General features: G+C 40.3%; 1 protein-coding gene across 13 annotated transcripts in view; it reads right to left on the bottom strand.

Annotated features, from left to right (window-relative positions):
• PTK2 (protein tyrosine kinase 2) overlaps positions 1 to 16,601 on the bottom strand; it is a 197,289-nt gene that overhangs the window by 111,768 nt on the left and 68,920 nt on the right. For all 13 annotated transcript variants that reach the window (XM_081874061.1, XM_081874050.1, XM_081874060.1 and 10 more), the window contains one exon: positions 226 to 452. In XM_081874061.1, the coding sequence (XP_081730187.1) occupies positions 226 to 420 (195 nt within the window). In that variant the 5' untranslated portion in view covers positions 421 to 452. The remainder of the gene's footprint in view (positions 1 to 225; positions 453 to 16,601) is intronic.

The following is a 16,601-nucleotide window of genomic DNA, read 5'->3' as shown; positions in this document are numbered from 1 at the left end:
CCACATTGAATTCAACAGGATTTACTTCTGAGTAGACATATTCCTCAAGAAAATTTTAGAAATCAAAGCTTTGCCTGGAATGACTCACAGCATGTGCTGAATAAAGACCTTCAAGTAAACACTTCAACATCTGTGTCCCTCAGCCTCAAGTTATTCGCTTCACATTCTGAGAATGACCTTCAAAAAACCATCTCTAAAGAACTTCAAAATGTTAAATCAGCTTACCCAAACATCTGTAGCATCCCCGTGACGTATAATACTGGCCCATGTTGTTGGCTCACTGTTACTTTCAAAATAATGGAAAACCTTTAGGACTCGTTCCATTGCCCCAGGAGAACGCTCCATCCCAGAACTGAGGTGCGTCTTTGTGCTTGAGCTTGGCGTGTGATTCAAGTTTGGGTCTAGGTAAGCTGCTGCCATGGTTTTGCTAGATGCTAGGTATCTGTCATATTCTGAAATGGGAGGAAGGGAAAAAATAACATTTCAGACTTTATAAGTGATACGTAAACAAATTCTACAGTTAGTCAATACCTTGGAATAACTGGTGTTCATTTTCCTAAGGAAAAGCACCTCCGAAAGACACAAACCATTAAAAATAATCTATTCAAATGTATAGAGGGGGAAATTCCCATTAAAAAGCATTTATCACCCTGTACAGTAAATTTTTTAGATCACTTGTATTTATAGATCACACTAGTATAAAAAATCATCTTCCTATTGCCCCCAAAATGAAACTGGCCCCACAAAGTGTGTCTGGCTGTTAACCAGAAGGTTGGTGGTTCGAGCCCACCCAGGGATAGCTGTGGTCAGGATTCCAGGATTGCAGGGAGCTGGACGAGATGACCTTCGAGATCCCTTCCAATTCTACCATTCTATGAGTCTATATAAGTTTTCTTTGAGCATCCAACTGTTTGAGAAATGGGAGCTACAGAGCACAGGAATAAACAGCACAAAATAGTAAAGCAGCTCTGCCCCTTTCCAGTAGGAAGTTTATTCTTCTTTGTGTCCCACCCCTGCAATGGAAAATTGGCACATCATAATCAGTTTTTGGGCTTTTAAGGCCATTTGTTAGAGTAGGGGTGAAAGTGGTACCTCTGGATGCGAATGGGATCCATTCCGGAGCCCCATTTGCATCCAGAGTAGAACGCAACCCGCGTCTGTGGATCGCGATTCGCCGCTTCTGTGCAATGCACATTTTGAGCATCTGCGCATGTGCGAGCGGCGAAACCCGGAAGTAACGCATTCCGTTACTTCCAGGTCACCACGGAACATAACCTGAAAACGCTCAACCTGAAGCATATTTAACCCGAGGTATGACTGTAACCAAATGCAATCTAGTTTGTAGAACTTTAGAAGCACCAAGATCCTGTAGACACTGCTGTTCAAACACTACACTAGGTATACAAAAGTGAATAGCTTTTCACCACTTATTTGCATTATTTCCTGCTCCATTTAGTCAAAATCCTGTTTGAAAAACTAGCTCTAACTTTCTAGCATCAGCATATTTCTAAAGTAGTCTTTTCACAGTCACCTTTACTGCAGTGAAGGTCTAAGTATGCTTGCAGAACTCTTTGCCTAAAAGCTACATCCAATGTAATACACTAGATTAATAGCCCATGCAGGGCTATATTACACTAGTATCACATTTTACAGCCTTCCAGGAAATGTTGGAACAGCAGCTGTAAACCCCAAAGTGATTTCAGAAGTGGAAGGCAATGATCATTACTAAGGCCTAATTCATATCAACTCTAAATGTTCTCAGTGGTGCCACTTCAAGCATAATTAAGACAGGATATGCTCATCCGAATATACAACCTTTGCCTTCTTCTGCTTGCGCCCTTTCCATGAGTCACATTTGGTGAAAGTGCTTGCTAAAATGCAATGCATTGTTAAGGCAAAATTTTCTTGCTAAGCCACCAGGACAGGAGGTAAGAGAGCACTGCAGAAACTTTGAGCCATCTAGTTTTGGGACATAACAAACTAAGCAGTCCTGTGATTTGCATATAGCTCATCCTGTCTTTTCCCTGCAATAAGGTATACAAGTGTGCTACAACACATTTGGGAAAGAACTACTTCTAAGAAAGAGTGAACACAAGCATGTCATGTTTCTACTACGACAAATGAAGTCTAGCTGCTCCAAGTAGAAGCAAAGAGGATGCTACACATGCACATTACTGAAGTGTTCTTCAACCGTGGGTCCCCAAATATTGTTGGACTGCAATGTCCATCTTCCCTGACCATTGTCTAAGCAGGCTGGGGATTATGCAAGTTGTAGGCCACACTTGGGGACCCAAGACTGAAGAAACAGTGTGTTACAACATGAGGTGTATGCACTACAAGAAAGCAATTTGCCCCATCTTCACGGTTGTGAAATTAAATATTGCCAATATTTATTGTGCCATATTTTCAGATAACTCAAGCAGGAAGGGATGGGGGAGGGGGTTAGAAATACCATATCCCTAGTTTTATTGTGGTTTTGTTAATTTATTAATCACCTTTCATATAAATTTCAAGGCAACAATGAAATAAAATACCTAAAAATAGGCTTCAAAACAATTAAAAAAACTAACCAAAGATGGTTTTTTTAAAAAATACAAATATAAACACTCAAGGCATATAATACAAAATAAAAACAATTTCCTCCCCAGCCGGTTGGGAAAGCCTCTCAAAACAAAAACATCTTAATTGTTTCTGGAAGCTACAAATAGAGGGTGCCTGTCTTATGTCAAAAGGAGATGCTAGTCCATGTTCTCGAAGCTACCAGCATGAGTTTGACCAAACTGCAGGAGGCAGTGGAAGATAGGAGTGCCTGGCGTGCTCTGGTCCATGGGGTCACGAAGGGTCGGACACGACTAAACGACTAAACAACAGCAGTCCAAAAAAACATAGAATAATAGAATTGTAGAGCTGGGAGGGATCCCAAGGTTCACCTAGTCCAACCCCCTGCAAAGCAGGAATCTCAATGAAGAGATCCTTGACAGAGGACCATCCAACTTCTGCTTAAAAACCTCCGAGGAAGAAGAGTCCACCACATTCCAAGGGAGTCTGGTCCACTGTTGAACAGTTCTTGCTGTCAGAAAATTCTTCCTGGTGTTTAGCTGCAATCTCCTTTCTTGTAATTTGAATCTGTTGGTTTGGGTCCCACCCTCTGAAGCAGGAGAAAACAAGTTTGCTCCATCTTCCATGAGACAGCCCTCTAGATATTGAAGATGGCTATCATATCTACACGCAGTCTCCTCTTTTCCCAGCTCCCTCAACTGTTCCTCATAAATGCTTGGTTTCCAGACCCTTTATCACCTTGGTCATTTTTCTCTGCACATGTTCCAGCTTGTCAATATCCTTCTTAAAGTGTAATGAAGCCACATAGGTATTTTAGCAACTTCAAGGACAGTCTCTCCTGGAGAATGCAGTCACCAAATACCCTGGTATATATAATTTTAATAGAAGTCATATAAGAAATCACTAAAGAAACATATTGTACCAGGAAAACAACTTGCCACTCACATGCTTGTCCAGGGCATTAACAACTACGCAGACCCCATGCCATTATGTACCACTTCCTCCCAGTACTGAAGTCAGTATTCTTACTTAACAGAATTTATATACTGCTTAATCACCAAAACCTCCAAGCGATTTACAGTACCATCTCACAGTACCATCTCAGGTGTCTGATCTAAACCTTAAAACTGGGACGGTCTCTTGCTGTTGATACTAGCCAGGGTAATGCAACACAGTATGCTAGCACAGCAAAAATATCAAAATTCAATTGTGTGAGTTTAGGGGAGATTCCTCTGATAGTCTACCTTCAAACTCCCCTTACTAGATCAAGATAATGTGGGAAACATTAATTTTTAAATAAAAATATAATAAATTATCTGTTCATGTTAGGTGAGCATGCAAGTAAAATATAATACTATTTCTTAGAAATGGTTAGAGTTTTGAGACTGAAATATCCAGCAGAAAAACAAAGATATTGATCCTGTGCTTGTATCTGATATGAAAAATTGGGTTAGGATTCCCTCCCCCGCACTTGGCTCTTTCATTTCAAAACCAGAATCAACCTTCTGGGCAATTAACTGATATTAAGTGGGTGGGTGGCATTGTGGGTGGCGTTGTGGTCTAAACCACTGAGCCTAGGGCTTGCTGATTGGAAGGTTGGTGGTTCGAATCCCCGCGACGGGGTGAGCTCCCGTTGCGCTGTCCAGCTCCTGCCAACCTAGCAGTTCGAAAGCACATCAAAGTGCAAGTAGATAAATAGGTGCCGCTCCAGTGGGAAGCTAAATGGCGTTTCCATGCGCTGCTCTGGTTTCGGTGTTCCGTTGCACCAAAAGTGGCTTAGTCATGCTAGCCACATGACCCAGAAAAACTGTCTGCAGACAAACGTCGGTTCCTTCGGCCAGTAAAGCGAGATGAGCACCACAACCCCCGAGTCATTCGCAACTGGACTTAACTGTCAGGGGTCCTTTACCTTTAAGTTACTTTTATTTATATATATTAGAACTTCAGTCATGGCTCTTCTAACTTTTTCTAGCTGCCGCATGGAAATTCCATCCCCACCAAACATCCTTCAAATATTATTAATCTTTCTTTTATAAAGGTAAAGGGACCCCTGACCATTAGGTCCAGTCATGACCGACTCTGAGGTTGCGGCACTCATCTCACTTTATTGGCCGAGGGAGCCGGCGTACAGCTTCCGGGTCATTATCTACATGCACTGGTGTGCTTTCGAACTGCTAGGTTGGCAGAAAACTGGGACAAAGCAACAGGAGCTCACCCCATCTCGCGGATTCAAACCACCGACCTTCCAATCAGCAAGATCAAGCCACTCAGTGGTTTAGACCACAGCGCCACCCGCTGACTAGATCCATGTATAAACATGTACTAATGATTTCACAGATAGCTAACACATAACTCCTCAAATTGACAATCAATCAGCATACCTCCAACTGCAGAGGAATCTCATAGGCCAAGCATGGACAATTCTTTTTTACTGAGGTTAACCTAGTTTCCCCCATTATCTCATATCATCTACAGAGCTATTCTAGCTGCTCCCCAAAGAGTTGGCACCAATTTCTATTTTCAGGTGATATTTGCTTCTAATCCTCCTCCTCTGTTAAAGGATTAAGCACTTCTGATTTGTTAACAGTTTCTTTACCATTTCTTATAAGCAATCCATCTAAAAGTGATTCAGGTTTTCTTTTGATTTACATCTTCATACCGCCTTCTATGCATCTCATGTTGTGATAGCCTATTTCTGTTCTGATAGACAAAGCACCATTATAAGCACCACCCTGTGTTCAACCTATCAGCAGTGGCTGTGATCCAGAGAGGCAAATTATGGCTTGATAAGAAGAGATGTGTGTTCATGCACAGCAATGTCTAAAATCAAATGGCTTGTCTAAATCCAGAAAAGTTTTAAACATATAATTTGGGGGTTCAGTACGGAGAACTTTTGAAAAGTAATAAACAAAAATGCCAGTTTGTGTGCCCCAATGTGATGCACTTGAGACTTTCATTTACCGTATTTTTTGCTCAATAAGACTCACTTTTCGCCTCCTAAAAAGTAAGGGGAAATGTGTGTGCTTCTTATGGAGCGAATGCAGGCTGCGCAACTATCCCAGAAGCCAGAACAGCAAGAGGGATTGCTACTTTCACTGCGCAGTGATCCCTCTTGCTGTTCTGGCTTCTGAGATTCAGAATATTTTTTTTCTTGTTTTCCTCCTCCAAAAACTAGGTGCATCTTGTGGTCTGGTGCGTCTTATAGAGCGAAAAACACGGTAATTTCATTTTTATTTGAACTAATATATGCTGCTATGTAGTCATTACAAAGGAACACAACATGAGAAACACAAAACTTTACAAAAATATTGTACTGATTTCTGTGGATGGAAACTGGTGGGGATAGGATGGCGAAACTGCAGGCACACAGGTTCTAGCATCCAAACAAGTCAAAATTCCCATCAAGTCATGATGTCACACAATATTTTTGGTGGACATTCCCATCTGTAGGATCTTGCAACACAGGAAATGGGTGTTTCCTGCCTCAGAGGCTATAAACACAATATACATTTAAAGCACATTTTCCCAACAAAAGAATCCTGGGAACTGTAATTTGTTGGTGGGGGGAAATTTTAGCTCTGTGGGGTTAAACTACATTTCCCAGGATTCTTGAGAGTAGTGCTTTAAATGGACAGCACACACAATACTAGTTACTGAATTTTTCGTTCCCCTACTTACACTGGCTATCTATATCCAACCAATTTTCTTGCCTTGCCATGTCAGGATGACAAAAAATATCATTTGTGCGTTATCAAGGCCCTTGCAGAGGCAGAAAGTGGCCATCAATTAGACAGCATGCAAACTGACAAAAGCGATAGCTTAATAAATAAGGATACAAATTATTACCACCGGTGCCTATTTGTCACATCTATTTCCAAGTGGCTTTAGGAACTGCAGGAATAAATATGCATGTTCATTTTAAGAACTGCTTCTCTGCATGCAAAAGAAAAAAGGTCATAGCCCTTAGAAACCTTGTAAATGAAGACTGTTATTGTTGATCCCCTTTGTTAAAGAACTTCACTACATTTTCAAGTTTTAAAAAAACAAGCTGAAATCTTAACAGCTTATAATTAATATTTGAAAAGAAGATTTTAAACCTTTGAGAACTGGAAGAAAAATCAAACTATAGCTACAGAAAACAAAAATTGGGGGATTAAAGTAACACTACTTTTTCATACACATATTTGAAGACATTCTCTGAAAGACAGCAAACAGATTGCTGATGTAACTTGGTAAAAATGCCTTTTTAAATCCAAACACACATCAGACACTTAAAATAGAGGCTTGTATTTCAATTTAACCTATTTATAATCTTAGATCTTCACTGATAATCACGTATGCATGCAACGTCAGTAAGCAGCAGAAAAATACACTGTCACTCTGTACAGGAAAAACTCTGCCAAGTTTGAAGCATTACCACTGGCACAAGTGGTGTTTCCTAGCACTTAAATCTGCATCCAGATTCTGAGTTCTAAATCTCCATTCAGCTGCTCAGCTTGCTTACTTTAATTAAGAAATAAAATTGCAGTTTTTAGTGGTCTGGTTGCGGCCAGCCTATGATTTGGTCGATTGGAGCTATGGATCAACTTCACACACTCCTTTCTCCCAATCTGATTACTTAGAAACATAGGCAACTGCCTTATACTGAATCAGACCACTGGTCCATCTAGCTGAGTATGGTCAACCCTGATAGGAAAGCAGCTCTCCAAAAGTTTCAGGCAGTGGTAGTAACCAACCATGCCTAGAGAAAGCAGAAACTGAACCTGGGTGCTTCTGTAGGCAATATAGATGCTTTAGCTCTGTGCTAGAGCCCTTTCCTTCATTTCATGATTTCTAATAACCAGTTGCTTGTCCGATTCAGATATTAATGCAAATAAGATATTAATGCAGAAAACTAGGAAGTACGACTAGGAATTACAGCAAACAGGTTTTGGCTGTGACATATGCACTGGGTGAGAGTCACACAATTTGTAGATATTTCACATTCATATATTTACCTACATGGGCAAGACAAGACACATTAAGAACACACACACACACACACACACACACACACACACACTCTGTTATGGAGAAACTGACATTAGAACCATACACCACACACTTTAAAAATAGTCCATGGAGATGAACATGGTAGAAAAAATGCAACATTTCCTCTCCCCCCCCCCCTGTTCACTTTTTTAGAATACTGAATTCTTCAGAGATATCAAAGAGCAACCCCTATTTGAACAGAAAACACAAAGGGTCAGTAGATAAATGCTTTCAATATACCATGTCTTACAAATAACAAACAGAAAAAACCTTCCAGTTAATCTATACAATATTTTCAAAAGCAAGCTGTTTTCAAGAGATAGGCAGAAGACAGAATTGGGATCCAAAATGACCTTAGCAGATTGAAAAACTGGCCCCAAAATAACACTATGAAACTCAATAGGGACAAACGTTGGTTTCTATGCTTCATCAGAAAGCACCAGCTGCACAAATATAAGGGGGATGTTTGATTTGTCCGTAGTACATGTAAAAAGAATGTAGGGGTCTTGGAGGACCACAAGCTTAACATGGGAGAACAGTGTGATGCAGCAGCAAAAAACACTAATGCTATTCTAGGCTTCAACAACAGAAGTATGGTGTCCTGGTTAAGGGAAGTAATAGTCCTGCTCTATTCTGCTTTGGTTAAACCACACCTGGAGTACTGTGTCCAGTTCTGGGCACCACAATTTAAGAAGGATATTGACAAGATGGAACATGTGCAGAGGAGGGAAACCAAGATGATCAAGGGTCTGGAAATCAAGCCTTATAAGAAACGGTTGAAGGAGTTGGGTGTGTTTAGCCTGAAAAAGAAGAGAGATTATAGCCATCTTCAAATATCTAAAGGGCTCACATGGGAAATGGAGCAAGCTTGTTTTCTCCTGCTCCAGAGGGTAGGACCTAAACCAATGGATTCAAGTTACAAGAAGGGAGATTCCAACTCAAGATCAAGAAGAACTTTCTGACAGTGAGAGCTGTTCAGCGGTGGAACTTGGAAGATGGTGGATTCTCCTTCAATTGGAGGTTTTTAAGCAGATGTTCGATGGCAAACTGCCATGGATGACTTAGCTGAGATTCCTGCATTGCAGGGGTTGGGCAAGAGGACCCTCAAAATCTCTTCTAACTCTCCAATTCTGTGATTCTACAATCATGCTATATTACTTCGCAAAGATCTAGCTTCACCAAGCATCCCACACAGTGCTTCCAACTAGGAGGACAATGAACATTGGCCTTTCCCCTCTGATCAGAAATGTATGACTAAAGTATTGTCATTAATGAACACAGTCCCCACAGGTCTATGGGGTCATTTCCAAATAGTGAGTTAGGAGACAACAAAGGGAAAACTATGACTAAGAGTTTCTGAAAAGAACCACTAAGAAAAGAGTGAATGATTCTGAAATGAGCTAGCTGTAACAGACCACAGTCTACATAAGTTACTCACAGGCATGCTAATTCCTAACTCAGAGAAGGCTTCTATGCTTTTAATTCATTGTTAGCAATTAATTAAGGCAGTCTGGATTTCCTATCACAGTGGTGTCCCCTCTTACACTATCTGTCACAAACCATGAAATTTGGGGGCAGACAACAGCAACCTAGTTCTCCTTGAATCTCAACACATTTTACTTAAACACTCCTTGATTTTTTAAAATACTAAAAAAAAATCACTGGTATGGCAATGGAAGGAGGTGTAACTCAGAAACGAACGATCAATTCACGCTTCTAAAGAAATGCATTTCTACAATGCTACTGCAACAAGACAAAAACAAAGAAGATTTCAGAATCCGTCCCTAAAAGACAAAGATGTTCAGTCTTGACTTTCTCAGAAAGTGCCCTGTAATAGCCTCATAATACAATATTTCAAACAAATAACAACCTAAGAATGAGTTAAAATGATGGTCCATCATCAACACATGAGTAATGCCAACTATGAATGAAAGCCTCCCAAAAACCCATATAAATGCAAATAGATACCAAAAAACCCACTGAGAATTTTAAGAGGACACTGGAAAATCCAAAGCAGCACTATTGTACATATATGCACTATGGCTCCCTAAAACTGAAAAATCAAGTAATGGCACTACACTAGGAATCAGAAACCTGTGTTTCTAAACCACGATGAAGTCCTGAAAGCCCCAGCTAACACAGTGCTAAAAAGATTAATCAGCTAATGTTACTGAATGTACTCCAGAGCTTTCAAACACACGCACACAACACAAGCTAAAAGGCTGTCCTTAAAATAAAAAAGGCATTTCCATGCACTGTTATTTAGAGTTAAAAAGCTCAAAATAAACCATCTAACAACTGTGTTTACAGTGATGACTTGGCCTGACTAGCAGGTTTTATGGAGCTATATATAGGGAAGAAGAGATCCTACTGGATTTTTCAGGTCAGGACTTAACTCTAATGTCAGGATCTCTGGAATCTCATTATTTAATAGTCCCTCCCCCCTCCCCTGCTCAACCCAATCCTTTTCAAATGCTCCCCATTACAAATGCACTCAGACCATTTTTTTATAATGTTATATAGGACATGCGCTCTCTTCTCTCCTCAGTGTTCAGAACATTGCACTCTAGGGTTCACCAATAATAAATTATTCACCAAACAAGTAGAGGCAGACAATGGTGAGGGAATGTTGTTGTTTAGTTGTTTAGTCGTGTCCGACTCTTCATGACCCCATGGACCAGAGCACGCCAGGCACTTCTGTCTTCCACTGCCTCCCGCAGTTTGGTCAAACTCATGCTGGTAGCTTCGTGAACACTATCCAACCATCTCGCCCTCTGTAGTCCCCCCTTCTCCTTGTGCCCTCAATCTTTCCGAACATCAGGGTCTTTTCCAGGGAGTCTTCTCTTCACATGAGGTGGCCAAACTATTGGAGCCTCAGCTTCACGATCTGTCCTTCCAGCGAGCACTCAGGGCTGATTTCCTTAAGAATGGAGGTGAGGGAATACCTGAAAGCTTATGCCAGTGGTTTTCAACTAGTGTGCTATGGCACCCTGGGGTTCCTTGGATGATGGCCAGGGGTGCCACAGGCAACACTGTCCTCTGTCCCTCTTTCCTTCCCTCCCTCCTGATGCCCTTTCACGTCTCTGCCTCCCAAAGGCTTGCACTGCTGTTTGTTGCAGCAGCCCTGACCACAAGCTCCCCAGCTCAGGCGAATGGTGCCTCGGGGGTTGGCCAGGGAGGAGGCACCCTCTTTGATGTGGGGCGATCAGAGACCAGGAGCTGTGGCAGTGGCTGCTAAGAGGACTCCCAAGGAGAGGAGGGTGAGAGAACACTCCACAAGGGAGGGTGTTTGAAAAAGGGTGAGAGGCTGACAGCTCTGCAGGCAAGTGGTGATAAAACTGGGCTCCTGAGCCCCACAGGAGTGCCACAGAAAGAATCTAGCTAGTCAAGTGAGCCGTGGACTCAAAAAGGTTGAAAACCTCTGGCTTATGCCATAAGACATGTGCTAGTGTTAAAGGTACCAGGAGCTTTTGTTGCAACAGACTAACCCAGCTACCCCTCTGGAAATCATTCAAATCCTGTTCTCCTTCTGAAAAGTCCACCGTTACAGTAACCACCTTGAATTCCCATGCACTGATTTCAGGCAGAGACCCCAGTTGCCTCCAATCACTAAAGGGAAGTTCAAGGTTGCCTGCCATTTTCCAACTCTTGAATAAAATTGGGAGAGCCTCACTGATCGTTGCAGACTTTTTCATATACGTACTCACACAATGTAATATAATAGAGAAGGAAAACACCTTCTTAAAATGATATGTTTTAAGTCAAATGTTAGAACTTCATCATTAGGGATGGCAATCTTGCATTTGCACCAAACAATTAGATATAATAAAGGAGATAAATAATGTTAATAAATACTGGCAAGAATCCTAAGACACTACAGTTCTGTATTCAGACTGTATGCTCACCCACAAAACAGATTTGCTTCAAACAGCTATCTTTTCCATACCTGAGATAAATATAAGCATAGTGATGTGCTAAAAAGATGAATATTCCGCATGTGTCAAGGGGAAATGAGATCTAAGGAGGGCTGTTCAGCAATTGCTTGTATTAATTGCTAGGTACTGCTGGCTGGCCATATATTTGTTCATTCTGCACCACAATATCCAAATCAAGCAAGATCTCGGAATATAGCTTTCCTCACACTATGTTTTGTTAAAGGGCCACAAAAATATTGCATCTATTGTTCTGTCACTGTTTTGGGTTTTTTTGCCTTAACTTTATATCTTGAACAACAATGAAATCCAGACTTGATGAGGGGAAGTATATAAAGGCTGAATGAATGAAAGTCATTCAGAATCAGAGAGTGCCATTTCATCAAAACCAGCCAACTATGGTTTGCACTTGCCCAACAGATCAGGATTAAATCATCTGCTTGCTGGGCAAGCACAAAGCATACTAGTTTCGCTCAAGTTAAGTAAAAAATATTTTGGATATCTAGCTCATACCACCCTGCCTATGGCTCAGGGTGCACAACAGTTTTCACACACAACATAACCAAGATGAGAAAAGTAAAACATGCTATTTAAAACCTACTATTGCAATTGCCCAACACCTTCCAACCAGACTAATTGAATTTTAACCTACACACAAGACCTTCAAGCAAAGTACATGGTCTCAGATTCAAGGAAATCTCTAGGACAAAAAGGTTCCACAGATGCAAAACAGCCACTAAAAACACCCACTCTGCATGTCATAAAGAAGTATTTCTCAAACTTTTTTCTTTGGACTATACTTTGAGAATAAAAATTTGCTTGTGCCACACTGAATTTTTTATTGATAAGAAATACATTGGAAAACAAAAAGAAACAACTCCCCAGCAGTGCTTGATTTATAAACACAGAACACAGCTACTTTATAATACACACATCCAGAATGTATAAAACAATGCAGCTGCTTAAGAACATTAACAATTCCCCAAATACAATTATAAATGAGCCTCTTACATATGTACCTTATGTATACAAACTATGAGAGGTGTGAGCTTGCTTTTGCTGGGTAATGTCATTTACAGTGGTACCTCTGGATATGAATGGGATCCGTTCCGGAGCTCCATTCACATCCAGAAGCAAACATATCTAGCGACAGCACGTCTGCGCATGCATGCATTGCTTTTCACCGCTTCTGCGCATGATGTCATTTTGAGCATCTGTGCATGGGTGAGCAGCGAAACCCGGAAGTAACACGCTCAACTCGAACGCACTCAACATGATGCATATTCAACCCGAGGTATGACTGTATATTAGGTTTAATTTGAAACAAACGAACATTCATCTCCTCATCAACACAAAGAAGACTCTCTTTTCTGATCTTTCATATTTGTCAGAGCTGAAAATCCCTGTGACATGAAGAACTGTAGAAGAACTGCAATTCTGGATCACAACTAGGATTGCCCTCAATATCACTTCATTCTCTTGCTCTCATTTTGAAAAGATATCTATCCATAATCTGCAAATAAAAATTATATTTATATTATACTATACTGCGCTGAAATGTTTAAATGCTCCTTTGATTGTCCTTGAATCTTCCCACTCGCCAGACTTGCCATCCCTCCTGCCATACCAGTGTGGGGCACCACACCCTTTGAGAACCACTTAAAGGTAATAAGAGAGTGTAAGAGAGAAAGTTCTCCCTGAAGTATGTAAACCCCAAGCCATCCTATTTGTCTCCTTTTCTGCTTCATCATCCTTCAACATCTAAACAAGTGGACTTGTGCTATCAATACTGGAAAATAACATCTGGGAATCAACAATTTCAATAGTCCTCCTCACACATTGTTCACCTAGATGGCATTCACGTGTATGAGAAGGAGGGATTAAGGGTTGAATTAATTTAAATCACTAAAAGGGAAAAATAGAAGGCTGACCTTTTTAAAATAACATTCCCAGTTTCATAATTTATTTATCTCTTGCATAAACTGCGAGTTAGTAGAATATATGACTAGCTAAAGAGAAACTTTACGTGTTTCTAGGAACATCAACCAAAACCTCTGGTCATACAGTCAACATGCCTTTCACACTACATAATTTATAATTGCTTAGAAGCAGAGAAGCATTGTGGAGTTCAATATTTTGCTCTGGCTATCTTTATACATATGTGGTTTTTTTCTTTACAAGTCAGAAATGGTTTTCAGGAATTTCATAATAGCTTTTGCCATAAAAGAGAATGTCAAATCATACATAAATGAAGAACATGTAATTCATACACAAAGTTATCTAGCCCTGGGGTAGCCAATGTGGGTGCCTTCCAGATGTTCAAGATGACAACACACATCCTAACCAATGATCAGGGATGATGGAAGTTGAAGCCCATGGTGGAAATTGAGGGTACCATGTTGCCTATCCCTGATCTAACCAATTATTAAAATACTGTATAATTCAACCACACAAGCTTCACTTACAATATTGTTCTTATCCAACAATTAAGATGGGGTGGCTGACCATCAGATAGGACTAAAGCAGTAAATCCTAAAACAATTCAAAGATGCAGCCACATGGGAAACAAAGAACAACAAAAGAGTTCTGAATATATAGGCTTTCATGTTCCCTTGCTGGCATGGCTACCTCTACAATTGTTCCCATGTTAGTCTGAAACCACATACAGAATTACACCCGTGCAGCTGGTCCCAACAGCATCATCTACCAAATACATAAACAATGCCCTTCTTGAACTGGCAGGGCACAGCTACTGTGGAATGTGAACAAAGTGTGTGCAAGCCTGTGTATATTACTTAAGTGGCATGGCAGCAAGTGCAAAGGCAGTCCATAGGGTTGTATTTTTCATACATGATTTTTGAACAGCATTTATTTTACACAGTTCCCATTAATTTCTGTGGGTATTTTTGAGTACTTTATGGATTGCACTTTGTGTTAGTATAAAGGGTCTCTATCACCAAATCTGAGAAAAACAGCTTCTCATAAAGAAAAAAACTCCAACTAAAAATGGAGGAAGGTTGGAAAAAGGTAATTTAATCCTGAATTTACAGTTCCTGAGCGGGCACATGGCATTAACTTTTAGTTTGGACAAAACTGTTGCTTAGGTCTCATAAGAACTGTAGCCTATAATTTGGAGCACAAGGAATGAGAAACTTTGTTGTTGTTTTAAGGACAGCAGATGCTCACAAAGCCTATTTTATATGCCATTGATAAGTTTAAACAACTACTGGGGATGTCCTCAGACAAGAGCTTTAATTGAGTAACAACTGGAGAATATTGCGAAAATAAAATGTCGCTTGGTCATAATGCTATATGATAAACTCAGATGGGCCTCTGATGGCCTTGAGATTTATTTCAAAATGTGTAATCCATTTATATAAGTAGCTACCTCTTGAGTTTACCAAATGCTGTGTAAACCAAGACGGAACTGAAAGGATTTTGCACATTATGCTTTCTGCCATTACTCTCCAGTTTTAATATAACAATTCTATTCGTTTGTTCTGTCAACTGGTTATTATTTTAGGCCCAAGAAGAAAAATATACAAAGCTACTATCTTCTATAAGTTCACAGGTACTTAAAACAACTCGCTCTATACCAGATTTATTGAAATCTTTTCCATTCTGCCTGACACATTTCTAAACCAAGCACTCAAGGTGGTGAATATTCAAAGAATAATAAATCAATAATTAAACAATTAAAAACAAAAAACACAAAAACAGCATGCAAATAGCTAACACCTGAGTAAGCTTAAAATACCAAGGGTTTTTTTTGGGGGGGGGGACGGACTTCAATATCTGCCTCAAGCTTTTCATGAGTTATAACAGAAGCTAAGGTGGTCCTCAGATGCTAAAGTGTCTAATTCAGCCCCTACCCTAAAGATACCAAACTATCCTTGAGAAAGGTCAAATGGACAATTGTGACACCGAGGGCCATCCAGCTTTTTCTAAATACTCCCATACAACAAGCAAAGAAGTCTGGACATGCAAAAACTTTATTTTATATTTATCCTGAATATCTGTGCCTGAAAACTGAAGTTAGGTCAATAACTTCTGAACAATAACAAATATTTTTAAGTATTCTTTTATAACACTAAGAGTCAATATTTTCAACTCTAGAAGCAAGCATTGCACTAGTACAGCTGTTCCAAGTGTGGTGACCTCCCAAAGGCGTTGAACTCCAAATCCCATTGGCCCCAGCCACCAAGACCAATGATCAGGGCTGATGAGTGTTGTAATCTATGAAGCTGGTGGCAACGGCCACAGTCCCTTGCAGTTCCCATAACACTGGGCTGTCAAGCTGAATGATTCACTGACAAGTCCAAGCTATTGGTTACTCACTTCACTTTAAAACAGGGATAGGGAACTTGGAGGACCTCCAGTTTTGGTTTGACTCCAAATCCCATCAGCCCTAGCCAGCATACCCAATGGTCAGGGAGAAAGGGAACTATTATCCAGAAACTACTGTACTAGGAAAGCAAAAGGTTCCCTATCACTGCCACTGAGGTTTACTGGTTGCAAAGCAATAAAAACAGCTCAAGGTAAAGAAAAACTTACATATTTTCTGCTGCTACCTCTGTAGATGTAATTGTTGAAATATTCCATAGCTTAACACCTTTTAAGTGAAAATTGAGTTGCCTTTTGTATTAACCCAAGAGCACTGGTGATTGGACTTCATGATGGGTGCAAGCAACAAACTGAAGGAAAAAATGTTTTGGGGTAGCGAGTGTCTGATATTTTACAGTCCTGACCATCATTCCTCTGTATTCCTATCAATCTTGTACTCTTATGAAATATTGTCCATATTGTACCTGGAAGCAACTCACTTGCTTTCATCTAGTGCCAACTACTCTGCACAGGGGTTTGCCCACAAGCAGTCTTTGCTTAGGACCTGAAATTGATGTCCAAACCATGTGGACTGATAGGCAGGGGATAGTTCATAGATTGCTCTGCCTTCCAGAGATGAACAAATTTAATGGCCTTTGAAAAAGTCCCTTTCAACCAAATGATTCTATAAAGCTGAAGACAAATGAGGCACACAGACTAGATGCAAGTAGGCACAATACTAAGAGATAAAGATAG

Source organism: Podarcis erhardii, assembly GCF_964252035.2.
Source record: "Podarcis erhardii genome assembly, chromosome: 8".
Classification (NCBI taxonomy): Eukaryota; Metazoa; Chordata; class Lepidosauria; order Squamata; family Lacertidae; genus Podarcis; species Podarcis erhardii.
Note: the sequence above shows the minus strand (reverse complement) of the source record. Positions and strands in the feature narration are given on the sequence as shown.